At 48.9% G+C, this 27,037-nt stretch overlaps 1 protein-coding gene across 1 annotated transcript; it reads left to right on the forward strand.

Moving 5' to 3' along the window:
• The first annotated feature begins 4,295 nt into the window (after nt 1-4,295).
• TNFRSF8 (TNF receptor superfamily member 8) lies at nt 4,296-27,037 on the forward strand. Its single transcript, XM_090024481.1, has 11 exons — nt 4,296-4,635; nt 15,355-15,445; nt 17,934-18,059; nt 18,917-19,072; nt 19,158-19,251; nt 19,791-20,128; nt 20,286-20,408; nt 20,855-20,908; nt 21,507-21,532; nt 25,770-25,983; nt 26,790-27,037. The coding sequence occupies exons 1-11, from the start codon at nt 4,594-4,596 to the stop codon at nt 27,035-27,037; spliced, it is 1,512 nt and encodes a 503-aa protein (XP_089880607.1). The 5' UTR covers nt 4,296-4,593.

A 27,037-nucleotide genomic window follows, 5' to 3' on the forward strand; every position in this document is an offset into this window, starting at 1 on the left:
CCACCCCCCTGCCCCAGGGACAGGAAGTCATCAGGGATCATAGGATCCCAGCAAGTCTTGAAGGTGTTCAAAGTGGGTGCTTGAACTGCCTCTGGCAGCAGTCTATTCCAGACCTTGGGGGCTCGGACAGTGAAGACGTTCTTCCTTATGTCCAGTTGTTCAACATCTCCAGTGCTCCCGTGGTATTTGGTGCTTGGCCTCAGCTCCTGGAGTCACATGAAGATGTGTATCTCTGCAGTGGAAAAGAAGCCGCCTCAGGACAGGAATGAATGATAGGCAAATCAGGTGAATGTCACGTTGCTTGACCTGAATGAGTAAGAGAGCCATATTCACATAATGTTACCTTAAGACTCAGTTGTGCAGCCCTTACAGTGACTAGCATTTACTCTAGCAAGAAGCTCCATGGAGGACATTGAGTTATCTTGTGGGTCTTCATGACCCAATCTTGTTCTCACTGAAGTCAGTAGCAACATTCCCTACAAAGGCCTTGTACAGTAGCTGAAAGACCCTGAACCCCCACTTGCCACACAGACCGTTTCAGGGCAGGAGTAATTGAGAAGCAAATTGGGTAAAGGATTGAATTTTGCTCCTCAACACATCCATACATATCTTGGGTAACTCTACTGTTACTTTATCCAAATGGCATGTTTTGGAATGGTATTTTGTAATAACCGAAATTAATATTTATGCCTTGGTATTGTCGGGAGACAAATGACACTTGGAGGCAAGTTAATGGCCCATCAACTTTCTTTGGCTGGTCCGTAATTCCCAAGAGGTGTGCTGTGCCCAGATACTATATCTGATTGATACAAAAGTCCATCCAAGCAAAAAGATCTAGCCTGTTCGTTTTCCTTAGACTGCAAATATTTATTGAACGAGTGTGGAACCTTATGTGTCGATCATGAAGATGACTTTTTTCCTTTTCTATTTTTAGTAGTAATGAATAACACTTCTATATGAAGATGCCCATTATACTTGGAACTCCCAATGCTGAGGGAATTGGGGACTTTCCCTATACACTAGGGTTTTGGTTTTTCTGGGACTACTAGCAGCAGATTTACTAAGTATTTTTCTGTTTTAATTCTTAAAAATTTAAATGTACACAAGAGAAACAAAAGGAAAACTGAATTCCTTCTCTAAATGCAGTTGTTTTTCAACAAGCAGAAAATGTAACCACACCTTTTAATACACAATACAATCTGTCCCACACTGCTTAACTGCACAGTAAAAGTGCCAAGGTCTAGTCTAAACCAGCCATAATACAAAGGCTAATATAACAAAGTCTGCCTGTGATCACTCGTAAATCCAGCTAAGCAGCAGATTACCAGACAATTAACCTGACACAGTAAGTGTAGGCAAAAGTTGGACCTAGTGAAATAAGGAGAGAGGACACCATCTGCTAAAGAAAAATCTGATCTCTGTGGACAAACATAGTGGGATGAAACTGGAGAATCCATGTGATTCTGTATATCGACAATGAGGGCCAATGCCACTAAACCAAGCCACTGAAGGTGTAAAATTTGAGGAGGAATGCAAGGGCGAAATACTAACCATGTACAAAATGGAGACCACAGAGGGACATACTGAGCAGTGTCCCTGAAATGACTGGTCTACATCTAGCTACAACTTCAAACTATCAGACCCGGGTGGTTAGTGTAAATGCATCAGCTTTCTCAATGGTGTTTCTAATAAGGCCTTGTGATATCAGTGCTCCTGATCTGCACTGACTGGTAAATTGATTTCCAGCTAAAGTTTAAGATGTTGGGTTTTCCCAGTGAGGCCTCAAATGGTTTTGAGCCCTGATTACATGAGCCTTTTTGCATAATACAATAGCAGGCGTGCTCAAGCTGCTCATGGAAAAATGGGGAAGGGGTTGCGACAGGCTTGTTTTTGGTGAGCGGTTTTGAGCTGCCAATGCCTTTGTCTGGGTTCTGTTACCTAATGAGTAACAGAGCCGTAGTCACAGTGTCACGCCATGCTAGGACCCAGCCTTTGCACTGGGGAGCATTTACGCAAGCTGCAAGAAGCCCCCTTGGGACTACATGTGCATCTTTAGGGCTTGATCCTGTTCTTACTGAAGTCATTTGCAATACTCCTGCTGACTCAAATGGGAGCAGCAGGAAGGTCAAAAAATCAGTTGTAACTTGTAAGGGACCCTGAGAGCCAGTGTTCAAGGGAGTCTTGTTTTGATTCACTGGTCTCTTGGATCCACGTGACCGTGTTTAGAAACACCACTATTCTCAGTGAACGCAGCTGCCAGAAGCCTTATCTCAGGAGTGGGTTCACAGTATTGGTGAGTCAGGAGGTGCTGATTCTACAACTCCTTAGACATATCACTAATCTTATACCTGAGCAATGGATAGTGCCACAGAGTTCAACTCCTTAGACATAGGTTAGTTCCACATGTTAATGGTTTGTGGGGTATGTGCCATGGTTTGCACATTAATAGGCATCCTGTTCATTGACTATGTATGTTTTTTAAAAGGGGTATTTAATTTATCTTCTACAAAAGCTACAATAAGGTTGCAAAGTCAAGTTTTGAGACATTCAAAAGCAACAGAATTATAGTTGCTCATATAACCCCCTTTAGCCTCCTTTTCTTATGTGTGTTGCACAGTCCATTTTTTACATGGTTATACACAAGTCTTTCCCCAGGACTCCCAAATCGTTTTCTAGCCAAGGGCTAAACAGATCAGCCTTATAGTGTTGTTACATGTAGGAACAGCCCCAAAATATTCAGCCTGGGGAAGACACCTGGCATGGAAAAATTCAGCCCAAATATCTAATGTCTGGCAAAGCAACTGAAAACAGCCTTAAAACAGGAGCCCTCCTTAACGATATGTGTTGCTTTCTATGATAAAAATAAATGTGTGCACCAATTGGCGGACAAAGTTCTTTGGGTAAATCTGATCTCTTTTATTAGACCAACTCAAATAGCTGGAAAAACTCTTCTTTGCAAGCTTACAAACACCCCTGGTCACTTTTGTCAGGCTGAAGAAGCAGCTGCAGTTGGTGTGCGCTCTTCCTGGATGGAAGGAATAGTGAAGCAGGCAGAGGCTGGCATGCATGCAGGAAAGGCAGTCAGTGAAGATATAAACTGAGGAGTCAGTGGGTGAGAGGGCAATGAATGTAGCTGGTAAATAGTGGAGAGGTACCTGCACCAATAATTGGAGAACTGTAAACAGTAACAAACTGCTGCAAAGGAGTTTCTCCTTCTTTAAATTCCTTAAACCAGAAATAAAAATTCCTGGCCTCTGGAGAAAGTTTGGCCACAGCCTTTGTTTTGCTTTTCACCATGTGGGGCGGGGGGATGATTTTCTAGGAAACCAATGCAATGTTTTCAGAACATTTGCTGTAAAATGGAGGTGAAGGTTCCAGTTCCTGATATGGCTCCTGTTGGAAAGTCCCTGCAAGTTCATTTTAATGTAATCAAAACACGTACAGCTTGCATTTAATGGGCTCATATCAGATGCGTGGGGTTTGGAGCAGGCCCTCTGGAGTTTTGTCCTCCCCCTCCCTTCTCTGTGTTTCAGGGAAAGCAACGCTGTAGTGCGAGATGTCTGTCCAACATACCCAGACAACTAGCTACCTTTTGCCATTTCAGGTCCTTCCCAGTGTCCCCTTCGACAAAGAATTCATTGTTTTAAAAAAATCCATGACCCCAGTTCTGGAAAGCACCTGTTTAATTGCACTCAGCTGTTGTTGCTGCGAGGCGTCTCTGATTTATGTAGCTACTTTAACTTCACTAGGCTAAATTAAGCACAGGCTGTCTATTCCCAAATCAGCCTATTTGATGATGGTGACTGGAAAAACAACCCAACTCCAAGCCTCCAGATGTATGTCTACATCCAGGATCCATACTATGGCATGACATTGCATGGAGTTCAAATGAATCGTCTGGACAGGAGTTTCAACATCCCAGGGCAAAAAACCTCAACGTTGAGCTGAGAAACCCAGCTTTCCTTGAACTGCAAAGGCCACTGTGGGATTGTGTTTCAGCAAACAGAGGGTTTGGCAGAAGCGGCTGCAGTGCCAACCTACGAGGGCAGCAGTGACGCTGGGATGAACAAGCCCAGCTCCGCTGGCAGCGACTGCCTGTTCCTTCCCTGCGCTCCTGGCTCTTCTGAAAATGGGCTGCTGGGGGCTGAGGCTTTGAAGCCTGCCTGACAAGCCAGAGCCCCCTGCTCCCAAGCCAGCCGCGTGCAGACGTCCTGGCAGGAGCGGCCGGGAGACGATGAAAGACCTCCAAGCCCTTTAGCCCAGGGCTTGGTGCTCGGGGCAGCCGCCCCGGGGGAGAGCCGGCTGCCCGGGGCTCGTGCGAGCGGGGACCCCCGCAGGCAGGCCCCGGGGGGGCGGGGCGGCGGCGGGGCGGGGCGGGGCGGCCCCGGCTCCGAGCCCGGCGGGGCTGGGGGCAGGACCGAGCCGGGCGCTGCGGTCTGCGCGCTCCCTCGGCCCCGGCAGCCTCCTGCTCTCGGTTTGATTCCGGGGTTTCAGATCTGCCGCCTCCGCCTCGCCAGCGCCACGGCCGCTCCCGGGCTCCGCCGCGCCGCACGCTCGGGGCCGGGCCGCGGGCCGCCGCCGGCGCCGGGGCCGATGGCCGCGCTGCTGCTGCTGCTGCTGCCGCTGCTGGCTCAGGTAAGGCGGGGGCGGGGGCGGGGGCGGGGGCGCGGCGCGGCGCGGCGCACGTGGGAGGCGGATCGCGGCCCCCGCGCCCGCCCAGGGGCTTCTTCCCTCGCCGCCGCCGTCCCAAGCCCCTGCGGGATCGGGGCCGAGAAGCAGCGAGTGCCCCTCGCGCGGGGCAGAGCCCGGCCCGGCTGCGCTCCGCGCGCTTGGACAGCGCCGTGCGCGCCGCAGGAGAGCCGCTGCCGCTGCCCCCGCGCAGGCGCAGCGCGGCCGGCCTGGGGGGGCCGGTCCCCCCGTGTCCGCACCAGGCCGGCCCGGACCCTGGCACAAGGGTGACATTCGGTGCCTGCCCATTTCTATCTCGCTAATTATGTTTTAAATGGATTTCCCCCCATCCTCCCCTTGGGGTTTTTTTTTTTCCTTTTTTTTGTAATGCATTCAGCTAACTGCTGCTTCTTATTAATATCGCTACCATCAGGCAGATGAAGTTTAACTGTGAATGCTCCTGGCTGCTGCCTTTTGAACTAATAGAAGTCTACATCATTTGGGTAGGAGCTCGAAAGGGAGTCTCTTGTTTTGCTGTCTCATTAGTCAGTTCTAGAGCAACCAGCTACTTTTTTTTTCTGGGTTTTACCGTAACATGCTCTTCTTGGGTTGGTGCTCGCTTGGAGTCAGCTCGCTTTCTCATCTTGCTCCGTTCCACCAACTCGCTGTTTCTGTGAGCTCAGAAGAATATTAATGAATGAGCTGAGCCAGGTCCTGACTAATCTGCAGAGCAGCCTAGTGAATTCAGGAGGAAGTAGCCATCACGCACAGGGGCACCAGCGAGTGAAGGTGAGCAACACACCCTTACTCTCCAAAGTAGACACTACAGCCAAAGCCTTACGTGCCCCCAGGTCAGATATTGACTTCCATTAGTCTGGTCTTTGATAGCCTGCAGTTTTAAAATAGGATCCGGTTTCCTGGTCAACAGAGCTGACTTGGGAGATCCATCAGACTTGCTGACCAGGCATGCTCCTGAGTCCAGAGCACGCTCCAGCTCTCAGGCTAGTCCAAAACGAATAGGGGACTACAAGCTCTTCTGGTCTATCAGGGTCTAATCCTGCTTCCCACTAATAAAATGTTCGTTCACTTCAGTGGGAGGCAGGATGGGGGTTGAAGTCTTTTGTTCAGTCATCCGCTAACTGAGCCTGGTTTTTGTTTGCTCTCTGAGAGTCCTCCCTGAGCCAGGACCCCTCCGTCTTGATCCTCCTAATAGCCACATAAAGATGGAAGACCAGAAAGTCACCTTTTGCCCTGCCCTGTGCCATGTGTCTACCTGTGACCCTGTAAGATAATAGAAGTGTAAGCTCCCTCGTAGGCAGGACACAGGTTTTTGTTGTTAGTCATGTTTAACCTCAGGCTGTAACAAAAGACACAGGGTCAGGAGGTACTCATCTAGCTGAACATATGCTCAGAGTTGGTAGGTGTTATATGCCACAGAAGCCTTTTTTCTTTGGCGGGGAGGCACGTGATTCAATCTCTTCTGCCTTCTTGCCATCTGGATAGTCAAGCCCAGGCAATGCTTGCTGGAGGTGTGACCCTTGAATAAATTGGATCACCGCTTTGCCTTCCCCTGACCAAAGAGGTTGAATTCAATTTTCCTCTGTTATATAGTTCGGAGATGAGATGGGAAGAAGGAAGGGGAGTCAAAAGATGAAAGGGGAGAGAGGCACACTGGGTATTAAAGCGGGCTTTGAGGTTATCACATTTTCATTCAGTGCCTTTCAGAAATGAGGGGAAGGATTGAGTTTGGCTTTTGAAGTTCACAGGAGGTTTCCTCATTGAATTAGATTGCCCTCCTCAGTACTTCTAGACATCCTAGAAGAGCGGGAGGGCACCGGGCAGAAGTGAAAGTTATCATAACCTAGATCATTCCTTATAAAATAATCAGCAGGGGGAAAAATAATGAAGTGAATCTTCTCCACTTGGAGTGAACTGGTATCTGTCAAATCATGGGCCTTGTGAGGAGGTATCCACATTGGCGAGGGAGAGAAGAGTTCTCCAGCTACTTTCCCAGTCTGTGCTTTCTTGTGAACCCCTAAACACAATGAGGCTCTGAAGGGGAGCTCCCTGCACACTGATGGCTACTGCTGCTTTGTGAGAAGGTGGCGGGCTTGAGCCTTTCAGCTAAAATGGGCCACTTTTTAGCTTTCATTTCAGAAGTTAATTATGAGCCATGAGGCTCACAAAGTCAAATCTTAACCTTCTATTTTTGTGCCTGCAAAAGGGTCTCTGCTAAAGAAAAACTGTTGTGTTCAGAAACAATCCATTATTAGTGATATTAATAACAGTGACTCAGGACGGGATGAAACCCATCTCAGAACAAACTCTTTGAGTCTGGCCAGGTTTCCACAGTCATTCTGTGCCTCCTTATGTAATGAGACTACTTTGGCTTTGGTGCATACTAATTAATGGGGCCGGCCCCCTTGAGAGGTCTCGGTAAGGTGGAAGGTGGGGGTGGGGAAAGTGAGAAAAGAAGAGACCCATATGTGAACTTAACTCTGCCTCCTGACGGAGCATCTAGCAGAAAATTAGCCAGATAACCAGTGTTGCAATGGCAGGTCTCAAAACACTTTGCAAAGGGCCGGGTTGTCATTGTCAGTGCATTAGAGAGAGGGAAGCCGAGCCACAGAGAAGCAAAGGGAAGTAGACAGGGACTCTCTCTCATAGATTCATAGATGTAGGGTCGGAAGGGACCTTCTAGGTAGGTAGATCTTCTAGTCCAACCCCCTGCCATGGGCAGGAGAGAAAACTGGGGTCAAATGACCCCGGCCAGGTGTTCATCAAGCCTCCTCTTAAACACCCCCAGGGTAGGAGCCTGCACCACTTCCCTTGGAAGCTGGTTCCAGATCCCAGCCGCCCTGACTGTGAAGTAGTGCCTTTGGATGTCTAATCTAAACCTACTCTCTAGCGATTTACGGCCATTATTCCTTGTTACTCTGGGAGGCGCTCGGGGGAACAAGGTCTCTCCCAAACCCCACTGGTCCCCCTGGTAAGTTTATAGACGGCCACCAGATCCCCCCTCTCAGCCTTCTCTTGTGGAGGCTGAACAGGTTTGGGTCCCGTAGCCTCTCCTCGTAGGGCCTGCCCTGCTGTCCCCGGATCATGTGAGCGGCCTCCTCTGGACCCTCTCCATGCTGGCCACGTCCCTCCTGAAGTGCGGCGCCCAAAACTGGAGGCAGTACTCCAGCTGCGGCCTGACCAGTGCTGCATAGAGGGGGAGGATCACCTCCTTGGACCTGCTTGTGACGCACATGTGGATGCAGGACAAGGTACGGTTAGCCCTACTGACCATGTTCTCGCATTGTCAGCCCATGTTCATCCTGGAGTCAGTAATGACTCCAAGATCTCTTTCTGCCACCATGCTTTTGAGAAGGGAGTTCCCCATCCTGTAGGTATGCTGCTGGTTCCTACTGCCCGAGTGCAGCACCTTGCACTTGTCCGTATTGAATCCCATCCTATTTTCATTTGCCCACCCCTGTCACCTGTCCAGGTCCTGCTGTAATCTGTCCTTCCCTTCTAGCATGCCCACCTCACCCCAAATCTTGGTGTTGTCTGCGAATATAAACAGGCTGCTCTCCACCCCATCATCCAAGTTGCTAATAAAGAAATTGAATAGTGCAGGTCCAAGGACCGAGCCCTGGGGGACCCCACTGCCCACTTCCCTCCAGGTCGCAAATGACACATCCACTACCACTCTGAGTGCGACCCCTCAGCCAATTTGCAACCCATTTGACTGTGTAGGCATCAATGCCACAGTCACCTAGCTTTTTAATGAGAATGGGGTGGGAGACCTTCAAAGGCCTTCCTAAGTCCAGAAAGACTACATCCACCGCGACACCTGCATCCAGTGGTTTTGTGACCTGATCATAGAAGGCAATCAGGTTGGTCTGACAGGACCTGCCCCTAACGAAACCATGCTGGTTGCCCTTGAGCATCATCCCTGCTGGTGGCCCATCACAGGTGTGCTCCTTGATAATCTTCTCAAAGAGCTTCCCCAGGATTGAAGTAAGACTAATAGACCTATAGTTGCCTGGGTCCTCTCTCTTCCCTTTTTTAAAGATGGGGACCACATTGGCCCTCTTCCAGTCATCCGGCACCTGGCCCGAGCACCACAAGTGCTCGTAAAGCCGTGCCAAGGCCCCCGCGATAACCCCTGCCAATTCCCTCAACACCCTGGGGTGGAGAGCATCTGGACCGCTCCAGAAGTTCTCTAACCTGATCCTCCGTGACCCTTGGCTTGGCAGAGTTTCTCCCGAGTCCATCTTGAATCTTGGTAAGGGAGTCCCGATCCCTGCACAAGAAAATAGAGGCAAAGAAATTGTTAAAGAGGTCTGCTTTTTCTTCTGGTGCAACCACCAGATTGCCAAGCATATCCTGCAGGGGCCCCACATTACGCGGGGCCTTCTTCATTCTCCCTATGTATTTAAAAAAGGACTTTTTGTTATCCTTGATGCTAGCCCTAGTTCTGTATCTGCCTTAGCTTTCCTAACAGCTCCCCTACAGACCCAAGCGGTGGAGGTATACTCCTCTTTGGTGATAGCCCCTCCCTTCCACTGGGTGTATACCTCCTTTTTGGCAATCAGGCATTCACGAATGCCCTTGGTGAGCCAGAGGGGCTTTTGGGCACTCTTGCCCCCTTTGCTTCTTGTTGGGTCACACCTCCAGCAAGCATTATCTGGGCTTCACTATCCAGATGGTGAGAAGGCAGAAGAGATTAAATCACGTGTCTCCCTCCACAAAAGAAAAAAGGTTTCTGTGGCATATTACACCTACCAACTCTGAGCATATATCTGATGCACGTATATATTACTTGCCGTCTCTTGATTTCATCTTCCTGTCCTGCTTGAACTCTTGTTTGCCATTTCACAGGATGCGTGCTCTGCTCAGCATGCTGGGAAGCTGCATCCACTAGAAATTGCTATTGGTGCTGAGACCCAAAGGGTAATGGGTCCCCTGGAAGTCTCTGTAAGCATGGTGCTTGCTTTGCCTGTCAGTAACTTCTCCTTGACATGAAGTGTTCTTGTACAGCTGAGTTCTATCTCCTGCTTGAATGGACCTGGATATACCCCTCCCCTTCTTAGGGAATCATTGTACCTAGTGCCTTCTCCACCCAAGTGTAATTTTCTAATCTAGCCTCAAGTCTGAAAAGGCTGAGACCCACTGATGTGGGTGAACACGGGACTAGGGCTCTGGGTCCACTTCTGTGCTCCAGCTGTGCAACTGCACAAGCCCCTCCTGAACACTGTAGCAGGTTTGGGGTTATCACTTAGCTCAAAGTCTTTAAAACGCAATACCGTCTGTATTCCCAGGGCACACAGACACCCTCCTATATCAGTCAGTCTTCACACTCTGACCCAAACAGCCCATAAAAGGTTAACTCATGGGTCCGAGTCCTTTTCAGCCCCTGGGAAAGTGCCTCCAGCTCCACTTGATGCTGCTGTTTCCCACTAAAGCCTTTCCTCACAGCTTGGCTGTGATTCAACTCCCTCCTTGCCGTGGTGCTGCTGCTCCCAGTCTCTTAGACCCTGAGAGTCCCTGGTCCAGTATTGCAGCTGCTGACCAGGCTACTCTCTCTTTCTCCCTCCTTTCCTGTTCACCTGACCCTTGGCTTCCTCTCCTTAGGAGCCTTTTACTTCTTGTGGCTGCTGATTATCTCCTTCATTGGCCCAGTCCTCCTGAGCAGCCTGCAATTAGTGTTACACCTTGCAACTGGGCTGGAGCCTTTGGCCCCACAGCCTGTCAAAGACAGCTTGTCATATACCTGTGACATTACCATTACCCTCGCTCAAATGTCCTGCTCACAGAAAAAGAGCACCTGTCATTTCCCACTGTCATGCTGATTGTGCTCTGTAGCCAGCGTTCTTGTTAAGTGAGCTGTGAAAGTGTCAGCCGTGCTGCTAAGAACAGAGACCTTCCTTTGAAGTGAGTTTTCACAACTTCACAGTCATGAGTCACTGTGTGGCTCCAGTCTTGTGGTCAGGGCATTGAAAGGATTCTGGCTTGGCCTAAGTCCTCCCCAGTGTTGTAAGCATTTGTGATACCCCCATCAGGCTTGGGATCTTGTGCCTCAGAGAAGCAATCAGATGTTTATTTGTTCTCCCAATGGACTGGGCAAGAGAAAGAGGTATCTGGACTTCTGCAACTGGAGAGCTGATGAAGTTTGTCTATTTCCATGGTCTGATTTAACAATCAAATCAAGAAAGGACAGAGTGACACTCCAGGATGCCAGTGCTAGACTTGACTGATTTCTCTGGGAGTTAGGAAAGCTGTGTCCTGTCTCTGGCACTGCGATTGACTTGCTACCCCCACTGTTCCTCATTGGTAAGCATAGGGTATTGCTAGTTAATGACCAGTATAAAGTGTTTTGTAGTTTGCAGCTGAAAAGCAAAGTATTACTATGTGTATGCAGCCTTGTCTGTTGTCATCCGCATCACCAAATGAGCCAACCTTTATGTCAATCCAATGTCCTGCTCCAAAGTGACATGTAGGAAGTTGAAATCTGCATAGAGGTAACTGTGCTTAGGGTGGATATGTTAATTCCTGCCTCTGTTCTTCAGTGTGTGCTGCATCGTTACACTCTGCTTTGATTGGGAAAGAGCAAAGAGTAAATGACACCATCCAGGCTGCCTGTGCCCTCAAGTTCACCCACACTCCCAGAGAGAGGTCTAATTTAGACATCTTTGCAACAATTGCTAGCCTCTTCATTTCGCTGTCACCTGTAATTCTCCAAAGCAAGAAATCCTCACCTTTCCAAGTTGACTCCTTTACTCTTCTTTGCTGCAAAGCTTATCATTTGTTTTGGACCTTTTTCCCTGCAACCCCAAATGTACCTCTGTCCCACACAGTCTTGTGGTTGCTTTTTCGGTGGTTACTGTAAGCTTTTGACATCAGACATGTGAAATTTTGAAACTGAGGTTCTAGAAAACCTGGTGCCTGTTAAAGAAACGGAGCCCACGCCACTTCTAGCTATGCTCTCCTTCCCGCACTGTTTGGCTTAAATAACTCATGCTGAGTCGTGAAATAAGTTCAGGCTGCTGTGAATACCGGGCATATGGGGTCAAATCTATGTACACGGTTATTGCCCCACTTAAGCGTGTCGTTTTCAAGGGCCGTATGCAATGAGGCTCAACCGGCGTAGTGACAGGTTATCAAGCCAGTAACCAAAGGACTGGAAAAAAAAAGAGTGACCCATGTTAAATGAGGTGGTGGGCCCTGCCGAGCGCCTCTTCTGAGCCCTCTGGAGAAGGAGCGTGCTAAGTTATTTTCACACTCATGGAAATTAACTGACTGTCTGGCAAACTCTGAGTGGTAGGTGAAAGGCCAAGAATTTGGCGGGGACTGAGTCAGCAGAAAGCTTGAATGAGTAAAAAATAGTCAGTATCTTGATTTAAAAAAAAAAAAAGACCCATTTTGCCATTGACTCTGAGCACTGGGGACATGGACCAGCGTATTGGCAGTGAACAGCAGATTTTTAGTATGTGTCATTTTCAGACCAGGCTTTTGGACTAGCTCCAACTAGGAGACTGCAGATTTCATGGAGAGATGCAGCAGAAAACTGGGGGTTAGCTGCCCTCTTGCGGACAAATGACAGATTAAACTAATCGTTTCACATCTGTGTATGCTGACGCTGCAATAATTGATTGCAGTCATTTTCATCAAGAAAAACAGACCAGATCTTGCTGTCAGACACTGGTGTGAGGCTGTACTACAGACCAACGTCCCTGGAGCTAAGAGCAGATTCCTCTCCTGTATCTGAAACCAATAGTAATGATGATGATCATGATAACAATAGTGATTCACAGAGGCTTAGGGCTGGAAGGGACCTCGTGAGATCATCAGGTCCAGCCCCCCTGCTCTGGGCAAGAAGGACTGCTGGGATCAAATAAGGTGTGCAGCAAGGTGTGTATGCAGTCTCCTTTTGAAGATCTCCTGGGCAGGTGCCTGCACCGCCCCCACTGGGAGGCTATTCCAGAGTCTGGTCACATGAACCGCAAAGAAGTTTTTCCTTATATTGAGTCTGAAACTTCCTTTTAGGAATTTCTGACTGTTGCTCCTGGCTTTACCCTGGGGCGCTTTGGTGAATAGTTGTTCGTCTTGCCCCAGTGGCGACATGTAGGGGGTACACAGGGGTGCACGTGCATCTCCGAGTGCACCCCCTGCAAGCGCCAGCTGACTGCTGCAGCCACTTCTGGGAGCACCCCTAATGATGACAATAATAATGACAACATATTATAATGATGATAATAGTAATTACCAGGGATCCTGGTTTTCTCTAATTAAAAAAAAATCCCCAATTTTTGGATATAAAAAAGTAACCCCTAGTCCACATTTTTGAATGATTAAAATGAAACACCACTAATATCTATCTATAGCGGTGTTTCAAGTTCATGTTTAATCACAGAAAATGGTAATAACAATAATTTATTACTATTGTTGCTGTTGTTGCTGCTGTTATAACAACAGTAATAAAACCCCAGCCTCCTTTTAATTAAAAGTTATTCTCTGTGTTCTTTCCAAAAGACTTGGAAGGAGTGGTGTAACTTTAAATCACTTAAAGGGCTAGTTCTCAACTCTGTCCCTGAGAAGCAGAGTGCAATATTGATCTAGAAACCATACAGAGATTTCACCATAGAACCAGGAAAGAACAACTGGCCTTTTCTATGGCTGTTCAGGGAGCTTGCAGAAAAGCTGGGCCAGGGGGATTTGGATGCAGCCACTGCTTGAAAACTGGGCTCCATTCTAGTCCACTTCTCAGCACGCTCTCTCCACCAAAGCCATGGGAAGTGAGTGGTCCTGAATCCTAACTGTGACTGTTTCCATTAGGCCATTTTCTGCTCTTCGACCGGCTATCTAGCTGAGCTGGTTTTTCACAGAAAGGCAAGGCATTCTGCTACCTTACTCTGTGACCTCGGGCAGCCTCCTTGGAAACAAAACTTGTAAATTCAACTCAAGTGGGCCCAAAAGGCACACTGCCATTCCCTCCACGTGGTCTAATGAGGAAGGAAGAAGGGCTTTGTAGAAATGCATTATAGGCTTAGCCAGTGATCAAGGTTTCTGGATCCCATTGGCTCTGGACGGTCGTGTTTGCTAGTGGTTATAAGAAGGTGCTATTTCCAGTTCTACTGTTCACTTGCTGTTTGACCGAAGGCTTCCAAATTCCATTCCAGCCGTCGCATGACCAGAGTTATCCCATGAGACTTCTTTGTGACACAGGTTCCCCAGTTGTAAACAAGGATACAGCAAGCTGAAGAGTCTGACTGTGAAGTTAATTAACTATAACGAATGAAACACCTGCTCTAGCACCATCAAGAGGGAAAGTTTGCTGGGGATCTACTGGTCTCATTCATCTCTGAAACATGTGGCTGGTGAAAATGCTTACACACCTTCTGCTAGTTACTGAAAATGCAGTTCAGATGATAACAAGCTTGAAGGGAGAGGAATGGGGGAAATGCTGATTCTAATGATCTCATCACAAAGCACGCACCACTGAAATTTCCTAGCAGTGTGTTTCAGTCTGTTCTAAGCAAAAGGCCTGATGCAAGATGGAAATGTCTTGTGCTTGATCTCTTTCTTGATGCAATTCATGACTAAGTGTATTCAGCAGAGTGAATATTAAAGCTTTCTTCTTTCTGTCCAAGCAAATATCAGAATCCTTATCAGATCAAAACCTTAAAACCTCTCATGAATATAAGGAGTTTAACCAAAATCAGTGGACTTTGTTGCAGGAATAAGGACAAACCTTGTGACTAAGAGTTTTTTGGGGTCTATCTTCAGGCAAGACTACCCTGCTCTTCAAGGCAGGTTCTTGCCCTGTTAAAACAATTGACTCCCAAGCCTACCTCCTGGTAGAGGGTGGTGGTGAATAAGGCATTTCCCTATGGATCCAGGGGTGTGAATCTGGGCCTTGCTCTGGAAGCGCACTCCAAGCAACCCAGCTGGTTTTCAGCCTTGGAAATCAGAGCTGGATGGACATGAGGCCAGACATAATTCTCATGGGCTGTTGATGACAGAAACATGCCTGCCCTAACCCTGCTGGTTTCAAGGGCCATTTAGGTTTAGGAGAGCCTTCAGCCTTGATGTCATGAGCTATATTCAGTTGACCAAAGACACCCATTTGCTACCCTGCACCATGGGTGAGAAGGCAGCTGGGCACGGCAGGGGATTACCAAACTGGCACAAGCATAGACGGTGTTCTCAAGGATACCCACAAAGGGTATCATTGGTTATAACTGACCCACTTCATGGATGTCTGAAGATAATGTACTGTGTCCAGCACTGAATATCAAGAATTAACTTTACCAGTCACAACCGGCCTGGCCAGGCTTTTCCACAGCCCTGATCATGATACAATCTGTGTGGAGTCTCAAGCCTGGGCTGGTTCTCCAAGGGACCTAGCTGGGCTATTCCAGAATCAGAATCTGGGATTAAAATAGGATCCTTGTGGGAAATGCAGTTGTCCTGCTCACTATCAGCAAGAAGGATTTGGCTTTGAGGCAGCGGAGTATCAAACATACCAGTAGGTCTGCAGTATCCCCTCCCCACTGACTCATTCACAGGGAAAGCTGACTGCAGGCTGCATCTCTAACCATGTTCTGAATTGGGAATGTATTGAATAATGAATAAGTAAATTCATAGGTCATCTCCTGTTTCTGATTTTAATTGTCTTTGGTCTGTTTGGTTTTCTAGGCATCAGGGCTCTTGGCCAAGTCCTGTGACAAGCTTAATAACCAGTTCTACGATGAAGCTTCAAAAAAATGCTGCTACCACTGTCCCACAGGTGGGTGTTTTATAATTAAAAAATGGTTCTTTTCCGGGCAATACAACACCAACTCTTGATGCAAGTGCATTTGGAAACATCTAAAATCTATACCAAGGCAATGGTAGTCCTTGTCGCCCTTGAATAAATGTGCAGTGTACAGTTTAATGAGCAGCTGATATGCATCTGGCTGTCCTGGCCTCAGATTTGCTAAAGATCTGCAATGAGTGGCTCTTAATCCACTGATGCTTATCAACAATTACAGTTTAGGGATTGCAGTTCAAACAGGATATTGTGTCAGTGAGATATGAGGACATGCGACACTGCATAGAGGGTTATCGCAGTTTTGGAGAATTGGGTCCTTCATTAGAATTGAGCCCTTGGAAAAATGAGTTGTTCAGATGAACTTGAGCCTAGTTAGTTGAATCTTTCCAAAGTGAGCATGATGAATGTGTAAAATGCTCCCCCAATGGCTTTCTAGCCTTTCATACCACTTTACGTAAGTGCAAGTGACTCTTATAACTTGGCAGGCAGTGGGAAATTAGACCAAAGACCTTGTTTCTACAGGGATTCAAACTGCCCAGTAAAACTGTGAGCTGGACTGAGTGCTGTCCCCAGAGTGATGGGGAAAGTCTATTGATGCCTTCATAGTCAGAACGGTTTAGAAAGTGTCCTGGGTCATGAGTATTTTCAATAGAGGGAGTGAGCTTGTCGGAAGTTAGCCATGACTCATGAAGGGTAATGTTCATTGTGGTTAGAAAAAAGAAATGTCTTCAAACAACACAGTTCTGGAAATGCCTTAAACTCACTCTATTGGCTATAGGAACCCAATGGGCAGGGCTTTTTATGGTACTTCACCGACTTGAGTCCCCCTCTGTAAAAACTCTTGCTGACAAGGAAATTCTTGACATTTCTTTGTGAAACCAGTAGCAGGCTCGGAGGAGGTTGGGGACGGGGGCTGTGTGTGGCTCTCAGCATTTGCATGAATTTGTGTCAGGACATCGTGTACTGTGGATGTCATGATTACAGCAGTGTGTGTGTTCATGAGATAAGCACCCAGATGCGAGACCAGCCAAGATTTTAAAAACTTGGGATTGTGCAACTGGTTCCATGAGAGCAAGAAATGATGGATAAGGAAGTTGCTTTTGCCCAGATTGGAGTGCACTGGGATGAGGCAAGCTGTGTCCTCATCGTAGATGCGTTGCCTTCAGTGGGGCTACATCAGTTTTAGCACAGCTAAAGATCTGTGAATTCATCAGTTTGATTTGTACGGAAAGGATGTTGGTCTCGGTCTGCCTACAGGATGCAAAGAGCTGAAGAGGAGTGGAGAGAGAGAACATGGCTATCTAACATAGCAATAGTGTTAAAAAACAATAGGAGCAGAGGGAGGAACTTTTTGTGGCCAGTTAGATGCTATATTGTACAGCTAAAATGACCCCGGGTGGCTGTTGAGGCTGCAAAGTCAGGTTCTGTCCAGTTAGGCGCTCCCAGGTCTAAGGATGCCCAGACAGTATCAAGCTCCATCAAAAGGATGCAAGTAATTGTTATCCTATTCCCAGTATTTTAAGAATGATCAGTGCTCTGGGCCATCCCAACCCATTCTGAGAGCCCTGTTTCTGTGGAGTTTCTCATGTACGAGCAGCTCATGTGGTCACAGCTTTGAGCAGCCTCTCCTCATCTCCATGGCAGAATCCATGCCAGGAATATATTCCCATAGCCAACTCTTCAGGGGATATTCTAGCAGTGCATCTGGCCCAGCCTCCCACTCTGTACACTCAATGGGAGCTGTCTGTACAACCTCGTACTGGTTTGTGGGGTAAGGGCCTGCTCCATGAAGCCACGGTATCCAGGCTGGGCTGACAGGAGGAAAAAGGAGCTGCTTGCAGCAGCCCGAATGACTAGTACCAGCCCAGAGGAGAGGTCTTACAGCTACAGAGAATCCCTAAAGGAGCAATCTAAGTGTGGCAGCCATGTCTTGCCATTCTTGCAGGCTTGTCAGTCATCTCTTTCCTTCCGCAAAGGACTTGCCGTTGTCCCATACTTTAACAGCTCTACACACTGCACCCCAGGATATTGTTACTGTAGCCTGCTATTGCTGCAGGGAGGCTGTTCCTTCATCACTTTGAATTAAGATAGTGGGGGCCACCAATTATCAGATGTGCCACAAATTAACCCCATGCCCTCCCCAAGGGCCATCCCCTTCCTCTGTCCAATCTGCTGCTCTGCTTTCTGCTTCCTACTCTGTATGCCTCGCCTGATCTCCTTCTCTGCTTTCTGCTGCCTGTTCCCTACCCGATCTGCCCTTTGCCACTTATGGCACTTTTGCTGCAGGTTGGAACTAAGAAACACATTGCTGTTAGAGGAATGGGAGAGCAATGATGATGACGGACCCGGAGAGAAGGTCCCCATGTCATACACGGGACTTATGTGCCTATGGACTGAAGTGCTTCAGGATGATTGTTTCTTTAAGCCCTTCCTTGCTTTATAGATTTTGATTTCTCCCCCCCAGGCTCCATTAAACAGGCACCATGCCCTACTAACTTGGACAAGGACTGCAGGTGGTGCGAGCCCGAGCAGTACCTGAAGGAGGCACATCCAAAGCCACGTTGTGAGGCCTGCGTGTCATGCATGACAGGTATTTGCTTGACTGCCCTCTGCAGTTATGTTAGCAGGACTTGCCCCCACGTAGTCTCATTCTGTCTTTGTTTCCTGACTTTCTACAGTACACCTGGTTGGGAGGAGATGCTGGCCCATCTGATGCTGTGTCTGCATCGCAATGGAAAGTTTTGCAAGAGCAAGCTAAGCTAAGCTAGCTTCTGTCCAGCTAGCTTGGGTGCTGATAGCAGTGAGGCTGTGTGGCATGAATCAGTGCAGGCATGTACAGCCTGTTTTGGACCAGCTTTGCTGCTGTTGGTACCCAACCCATCCTGCAGTTAGGCCTTCTGACTAGCATAGGCAAGCCTGTAGTCCTTGACCCCTCTGCTGCAGCTCAGTGCTGACACGAGCTCCCTTCCATGTTAATATGCAGCGTAGTAAAGTTATGCCCCCTTTTTGTGGCTTGGACCCCATTTCTATATTTGTGTGTCTCAGTAGAACAGCTACATGATGTATCTGGGGCTTTAACCAAATCTCACCAAAGGCACTGGAAAGACTCCTGCTGAGCAGAGCTGGTGAGATCTCCATCCTTGATAGGTTTGAAGCACAGGGACATGTTTGGGATGGTCACTGTGTTGGTACTTGGAACAGGGAAATGCCTCCTGTCAGTTCCCCAGCAGCACTGCCTACAGGAGCTGGGATTTCTAGAGGCCTTCCATCCATATACCAGTCTGTTTGAAAGATGGCAGCCTGCTCATCTTCACATGTCTCCCTTTGTCTTGTAACTTTATTTACCACTGAACCAAGTACCTGGTACCTCTGTGCCGTATCCCTGACCTCCCTTGAGTCTCCTCCCTGCTGCTCACAGCTTCTTTCTCCTCCGTTTCTTCCTTGCAGAACATGACCTTGTGGAGAAAGCCCCCTGCACCTTCAATTCCAGCAGGGTGTGTGAGTGCCGGGCAGGATTCTTCTGTAAAATGTCAGTCCTGAACACTTGTGCACGTTGCGACCGTCACACCAGCTGCTATCCTGGGTATGGAGTCAAGGTCAGAGGTAGGAATCCCACTCACACCCACTGGCCTCTTCCACCTTTGGCCCTGGAGCCAGTCTGGGAACCAATGACTTATCCTTTCTACAGGCACCTCCAAAACAGATGTCATCTGCCAAGTGTGTCCTCCAGGCACCTTCTCTGACCGGTTTTCCAGCACAGAAACCTGCAGGCCTCACACAGAGTAAGCGCTGGTTTCTGATCTGTTGTTTCATGCTGGTGGGGGAGCTGGCTGGAAGCCTGTGATCTACTGGTGCAAACCAACCAAATTCACCTGAGGGCAGGGGGAGGGTAAAGGAGGAGGGGGATGGCTTTGGGCTAGTGTGTGGCATCTGGGGGGTCCCCTGGTGACTGCTTTATTTCTGTAGAGGATTCAAGTAGAGAGGAATGAATCCTCCTTGCCTAACTCAGAGCTCACTTGAGCAGAAGGGTTAAACTTGAATGTGAATGCAGGGCAGGAGGGCACCTTATAGACTGGCTCATTCAGAGAGGCATAAGCTTCATAGGTTACAGCCTACTTCTTCAGGTGCTATGGAGGTTAGGTTGGCATCTGGCTGCAAAGCTGATGCTATGGGGGAAAGAAGGTGGGTGATCCTGTTGCGTAGATACAGGCACACAGCCAACCCGAGGCAGGTCCGTTGCGTGGAGAATCTCATCCCCCAGAAAGCCTTGACGTATTTCCTTCTGCCACCCTCCATCTCATGCTCTCCTTCACCTCCCCAGCTGTGCCAAGCTGAGCAAGGTAGCGATGACCAAAGGAAACAACACCCATGACCAAGTATGCAAGGACCCATCTCCCAACGTCCTCAGTCGGGTCCCTACACTTGCAACATTTAGAAACAGTACCCAGGGTACTGACCCAGCTGGGGTGCCCTCCCAACACACCCATCTTGAGCATCCTGTTGACTCCAGACGGGCAACACACCCCAGCCTCCTCCTGAGCGATGTGACCTCTGGCAATGTCCACCCAACTGGACGAACTGCCGGTGGAGCAGATACAAAGCCAGCTGCTGGCACTTTCCTGACCTCAGGTGTAGCCACAGACAAGACTGTGAAGGAAGGTAACAGCCCTGGAGGAAAAGGTTCCTGTGACAGAGCCTCCTTTTCCCTTTCTATATGTTATTCTCCTGGGCTTTCAACCTTGAGGCTCCATTACTGAGACTCCCTCTCTCTCTCTCTTCATCCTTCACTCCTCGGCCCCCTCACTTTCTGTTGCAGAGAATGGCAACTTCATTCCCTGGGTCATGGTGGTCCTCCCAGTGATGGTGTTGCTTGGGGCCATGGGAGTGTTTTGGCAAAAGAAGTTTTGCAAGCGACGGATCTTCACCCTCATAAGGAAGAGTGAGTTTCCAAGCTGTGCATTAACCATAGGCATGCAGATGATGCTTCAGGTGTCAGTTGCTTGGAGTGGAGACTCCCCAGAGATTTGGGTCGTCCTGGGATGTGTTGGGGAGAGGGAGAGTTACCAGCTTCTGGGAGGCTTGGCTGCGGCAGGTAAATCCCCACCTGTGCGACCTGAGACAAGGGATTTCCTAGGAAGAAGACAATGGTGCTGGCATAAAATGGGAGCTCACAGGCAGCTCAGGGAGATACTTGGAGGTGGCATGGGGAGGGAAGGGGAGGGAATGGTGGCACCTGGTGCCTTCTGAAGGATATCTGCCTGCTGTGAGCAGGGACAGTAGGAAGCATCTGCAGCTGGAAAATCTTCATTACTAACAACCAAGTATAGCTCCCCACATATCCCAGAGTTTCCTTGTGCTGGCTACTGAACCTATTGTCTCTTCTAGCAGCTCCTAATGTGTACCAAGTCCCTATACAACAACCCAGGCCTGGATCTCAAGGTGAGACATTGGTCAATCAGGAAAATACTTCTTGTGTCCTCGTCTCAGAGTCTGGGCTCCTGTGCAATGCCTGGGACATCACAAGGCTGGAGGTGCCATTTCTCACCTGAGTGGTAAAGCCAATGTCCCTAATCTCCAGCAGCTTTGTAACAAGTGTCACATGAGCAGGGCATTGCTAATCACAGCAGCTTAACCAAAGCCCAGGTGTAATGCCATTTTGCCCAGCCAACCTCCCCTTGAAGCTTCAGTTTGATGTTCTGTTCTTATACTAGCTTCCCCACCATAGGGTATAAATGTCTCCCAGCAGTGCCAGGAAGCACTGCCATGAACATCTGTCAGGCACGACTCAGTCTTTCTCTAGTGGCGTGTTGCTTTATTACTTGGCTTGCACTATGAGAATAGTCACAGAGCAGAGTTACACTATAGCTAATTCACTCCAGAAGTGTCTGCATGTTGTGGGAAAGGGAAATAATATCACAAGTATCTTGCTTTGTAAAACCATATGAGATCCACTGGGGCAAATGCTGATATACTTCCTGTTGCTGTTGAACCTCACAGGGGAGATTATAGTAATTGGTTTTTCCTCTTTGCTTCCCAGGGCCCGATTTGATGAAGACTTGTGCAGTAAGTATGCAATAAATCCCAAAAGCAAATCACTCTGGTTTCCCATAAAAATAATTATATAGGTACTTTTAAATTGTCCTGTTATAAACAGTTACAGCTTTCTCTAGATGTGTTTTTTGTTGTCATCAGTGATGCTTTGGCAGACACAAACATTTAGTGCACCGGTCCTTATTGTTTCAGTGTTTGGCTCCTGGCCCTGAAGCACTTACTCTAGAAAAATCACCAGCCAGGTCCTGTGTCTAATGGGAGTTTTGCTTAGTAGTTGATGCTAGGCCCAGCCCAGGGTCATTGGAATATAGCAGTCCTGAGAATCCCAGAGACGACCCGGCCTCAGCGTTTGGAAGAAGCTTGGATGTGAACGTCCCAGCTCAGTGCCATCAAGCCCTCGTGATGCCACTCAAGTAACAGGGGAATCCCTTCTTCCACTTCCCTCTCTGCAGGCATGGGCCCATGTGGCTTCTTATAAAATGGGTCTTGTGAGGATATGGTCAGGCTGGTGGCAGTCGGTGCCCGGTAAGATGGTATGAGCTGCCGCTAGTTAGCCCATGTGACTTTCTGGAAAGAATAACACACATCGAAAGGGAGGTTCCCAACACGTTACAAAATACGGTGAAATTGAAGTGGAAACACCCTGGCACAGAGAGGAATGAGGCTCAGCTCCGGTCAGTTGTCAAAACTCCATTAACTTCCACCCAGTTCCAGCGGAGCACTGGAAGTCTACTGCAGCTCAGTTATTTGGGTTTAAAAGGCATTTGGTTGGCATCTCTCAAGTGCATTTTAACAACCCTTGCAGCTGCAGCTCGTGACAGCCCTCACTCCTCTGGGGCTGGTTAAGGTGCTCTTGACGTTTGAGGATAACGTACTTTGTAGTAGGGCTGTGCGAAGTTTCAAGTGGTGATTTGATTTGGTGGCCAAATCTCCAAATCTGAATTGAATCAGGGGACCAGTTTTAAGGTCTGAATCGATTCAAAGCTCTCCAAATCTTCGGCAAAGATTCGGAGAGCTTTGATGATTCGGGCAGTCCCTGGTGGCTGCAGCAGGGAGCATCCACTCCGAACTGGTAAGTACTAGGGGTGGCGGCCTGGGGAGGGGACCATGGGGGGGACCCCTGCCAGCCACCCCAACCCGCCCCACACCCCAAGCCCCCCCATGGCTGCGCCCGCCTGCCCCAGCTCCCGGTACTTTAAAGAAAAGCCTCGGTGTTCACCCAGTGCTGCTGGGTGGGGGGCACCCGCACTGCCTCCCACTGCCCCACGCTGCATGGGGGGCTCTGCACAAGCCCCCTTGACCTCCCCCCATGCCCCCCCCGCTGCCCCTGGCCCTTTAAGAAAAAAAAAGCCAATAAAAGCCCTGGGGCTCACCGCTTCTGATGCAGCCTTGGGGCTTCGGGGGCTTGTGCAGAGCCCCCACGTGGCATGGGGCAGTGGGTATCGCCCCCACTGGCAGGAGCGGTGAGTCCCTGGGTTTTGTTAGGTTTTTTTTTCTTAAAGGGCCAGAGCTGGCCTGTGGGGGCTGGGGGACTGGGGGAGGGCATGTTTGGGGGCTCATGCAGAGCCCCCCATGCAGCGTAGGGCAGTGGGGGGCAGCGGGGATCACACCCCACCTGCAGCACCTGCTGAGCCAGGGCTTCCCCCCCCAAGGTTTCAGGAGCTGGGGCAGGCGAGGCGGCCATTGCTGGGCTGCGAGAGGGGCAGGGGGGTGGGCCTGGCGTGGCTGATTCAGCCGAATCAAATCGGGACAGTGATTCGAATCACCGAATCGAATCAGTCCCCTGAATTGGCTGAATCCGAAGCAAATACTAGCCTCTTCACACAGGCCTAATTTGTAGCTGTGCAACAGCGTTGTTTGTGTACTTTGAGGAATAAGTTGGACAAGCACTTGTATCGGATGGTTTGGCGATGGCTGATCCTACCTTGAGCAGGGGGTTGGACTACTAGATGACCTTGTGAGGTCCCTTCCAGCCCTCCTTTTCTATGATGCTAAGCCTCTGGCTGTGCTGAGCTGGATCTTGCTGGATCAGTCACTTCCAAAGCATTTCAGTTTACCTGTAGAAGATTTTCCTTTTGTGGTTTCGAGCTTTCCTGCTTTTGTAAGCTGCTGCCATGATTGCCGGTGTCTCAACGCCAGATTCTGCCTCTCAGGAAACTTTCTCTCTTGCCTCCACGAAAAATGAGTCAGACACATGCAAACATTTTAAAGCCCTGCTTTCATTTTTTGCCGATCTAACCACATGAAAACAGAAACAGAGCTAGGAGCCCACTGAGCTTTGTGTTCTTCATCAGGCCCATTGCTAACCCCGGGCAGTGGGGAGAGCTGCTCTGCTTGTCTCTCGGGCTTGATATTTCTGAGACACTGCTGGGATGCTTTCAAATTGAAGTTATAGGCCTCCAATTTAGCTTTTGCACTTGCCTGGATCCTCCATGAGGTGGCACTAGCCCCTTGCAGTCAGTAGATGAAGTTTCTGTGCAGTTGGTTTTCCATTCCTGCAGTGTTATTTTGCTCCCAAATGACCCAGCTGCAAAGCTTGACTCTGTGCTTTTTGGCATCTGCCTCCCTCCTAAATGTGGAGCAAGAACAGATTAAACCCGACAGGTGTGGCTTGAAGTGCTGGCTGCACCGCAAATCCCACAATGCTGGACTGCTAAAAGGCAGCTACCACCAGAACGGAGGGTAGAAGAGCCTGCTGCACGACACACTCTACTCCCGTCTCTGCTCCCGTCTCCAGTTGCAGGAGAGCGATAGTTTGAGAATCAGAGAAAATGAGGGTTGGAAGGGACCTCGGGTAGTCACCTAGTCCAAACCCCTGCTCAAAGCAGGACCAGCCCCAACTAGATCATCCCAGCCAAAGCTTTGTCTGGCTGGGTCTTAAAAACCTCCAAGGATGGAGCTTCTACCACCTCTCTGGGTAACCTGTTCCAGTGTTTTACTACCCTCCTCACAAGAAAAACCTTCCTAATATCTAACCTAAACTTCCCTTGCTGCATTGAGACTCTTATTCTGTCATCTGCCACCACTGAGAACAGTCCAGCTCCATCCTCTTTTGAACCCTGCTGCAGGTAGTTGAAGGCTGCTATTAAGTGTCCTCTCAGTCTCCTCTTCACTAGACTAAATAAGCCCAATTCCCCCAGTCTTTCCTCATCAGTCATGTGCCTCAGCCTCCAAACCATTTTTGTTGCCCTCCGCTGGACTCTCTCCAATTTGTCCACATCCTTCCTGTAATGGGGGCCCAAAACTAGAGACCGGACTCCAGATGTGGCCTCACCAGTGCTGAATAGAGGGAATAATCACTTCCCTTGACCTACTGGCAACACACCTACCAAAGCAGACCAGTATGCTGTTAGCCTTCTTGGCAACAAGGGCACACTGCTGGCTCATATTCAGCTTCTTGTCCACTGTAACCCCCAGGGCATTTTCTGCAGAGCTGCTGCCCAGCCAGTCAGCCCCCAGCCTGTACCGGCGTATGGGATTGTTCCTTCTAAGTGCAGGACTTGGCACTTGTCCTTGTTGAACCTCATGAGATTCCTCATGGCCCGTTCCTCCAATGTGTCTTTTTTGTATATGCCACAACCCTGTGCAGGCCAGGCTGGACCTACTATTGCTTTAAAATTGTGTAGTATGCTCAATGTATCCAGAGCTGAGGGGCTGCAGTAAAGGAACGGGCCTGGAGACCTGGCCTCTCCTGCTATAGGTTGTTTTGCAGTTTTTGGTCCTTTTTTCAGTTCATGCCCTTAGATTTTCTGTGCATTGGTTTACTTGTGAGCTAAAAAGGAAAATGTGCCATGGGTTGATTTGATTATATGTATAGAATGCTTCTAGATTGGGGAGATATCTGCAAAATGCTGACGGGTCAGGTTTACCAAAAGCTGCTGATAGACTCCTAGGAGAGGCACAAAAAGCAGGTAAACTGGTTCCAAAGGGTTGCATTCAGGGGGAATTATGTGCCAAATATTCATCGTCTCTTCCCTCAATATCACTAGTAGTCTATCTGCATCTGTAAGCATCTGAGTAAAGCTATCCACAGTGACTTAGGAGCATATCTGCAATGGGACAGTGGTTCCTAAGTCACTTGGACACTTGGGAGAATTTCACCCACCCTGATGACAGGCATTTACTAGTTCCGAATATTATTCTCATTGTGGCTGACCTGTTTCTGTAGCTGCAGCAAGTCATCACCCTTTTGGTATCCAGGATGTTATATAGCATATTCACCCCAGTAACTTCCTTCTTCTACCAACAGAGGAGAATCAGTATGTTGAAAGCTGAAAAGGGGCCAGAAGAGAGGGAGCTAATTACCAGCAGCCCCAACATGGAAACCAACAACAACTCGCCTTCCAGCACAGAGAAAACCCATGGGCCTGAGCTGAATCTGGCTGAGGTGAACCAGAGCAGCGGAAATTCCCTAGATTGCCCGGTCGACGCTCGTGTGAGGGACCACACTAATAACCGGATCGGTGAGGCCAGTGGGTTTATTGAAAATGGGGGGAGCAGAATACAAGCCTGGCACAAGCTGGATGCTCTCACACAGTTAGATGCGGATCCCATAAACCCTTGTGCGCCTAAGTGCGGGGAGCGTGTTCCACAGCCTGCCAAGCTGTTATTAAGATGACATTACTCTTCCTACTTTCACTTTTCTGCCAGCTCCACTGTCCTGACCCAAATATACCCCAGTTGCAGGTACAGCCTTTCCAGTAAATGTGGACGAGATAAGTCTCTGCTGGACCCTGGTGTAAGCCACAGGGACACCGGTGCCTTGGCGTTGGCTGTCGTGAGGCAGTCAGGGAGTGGAGCAGTCTTTTAATTTCTAAGTGTGCATGCAGTGAGGAAGGCTCTGTGCTAGTCATCAGTCTCCTTTTAAAGGCTTGGGTTTGAGAAGAGGGCAAAAAAGCTAGGGCCACCAGAGATCGGGCCTATGTTACTGGAAGGGACCAGTGATCATGTGACACTAGTCCAAAAGGAATAGTTCGGGGGCCCTTCTTTATTGCCCCTGTCCCATGCTGTGCTCAGGTCTAAATGAACAGAGCCTTAGAAACATCCCCAGACAGACTCTTCATAATTACTGCAGCACTTTTCAAAGGGCATCCCTACCCCAGTGTAACCAGTTATCCGAGAGGAAAGTGCAGCTAAATGGGCCTGAACTATATACCTCTGCACTTTGGGGCATATCAGCTCAGGGGCTCTGAAGGAACCTGCTGGGGTTAGCAATAGATATGACAGCAAACAGTACTCAGTACTAATGCCCTTGTGCTTCTTTATGTAGAGAAAATTTACATCATGAAAGCAGACACAGTGATTGTGGGCTCCATCTCGGAAGTGTCCGGAGGCAAGAACTGTGCCGTTCGAGGGTATGACAGTGATGCTGAGGCCCAAGAAAACCCAGTGGAAACGGATGGGGCAATGCACTATCCAGAGCAGGAGACAGAATCATTCCCAGGAAACGATGTCATGATTCCCGTGGAGGAGGAAGGGAAGGAATTCCATCACCCCACCACTGCCACCGAGAAGTGA

This window comes from Crocodylus siamensis, chromosome 12 (genome assembly GCF_052110815.1).
Source record: "Crocodylus siamensis isolate JL-2025a chromosome 12, ASM5211081v1, whole genome shotgun sequence".
NCBI lineage: Eukaryota > Metazoa > Chordata > Crocodylia > Crocodylidae > Crocodylus > Crocodylus siamensis.

Bases quoted from the DNA above. Each gene is read 5' to 3' on its own strand.
- TNFRSF8 (XM_090024481.1), top strand. From the start codon at position 4,594: ATGGCCGCGCTGCTGCTGCTGCTGCTGCCGCTGCTGGCTCAG. The intron at 19,073-19,157 runs GTAGGAATCCCA...TCCTTTCTACAG, and splicing joins GTATGGAGTCAAGGTCAGAG to GCACCTCCAAAACAGATGTC. The intron at 20,909-21,506 runs GTGAGACATTGG...TTTGCTTCCCAG, and splicing joins ACCCAGGCCTGGATCTCAAG to GGCCCGATTTGATGAAGACT.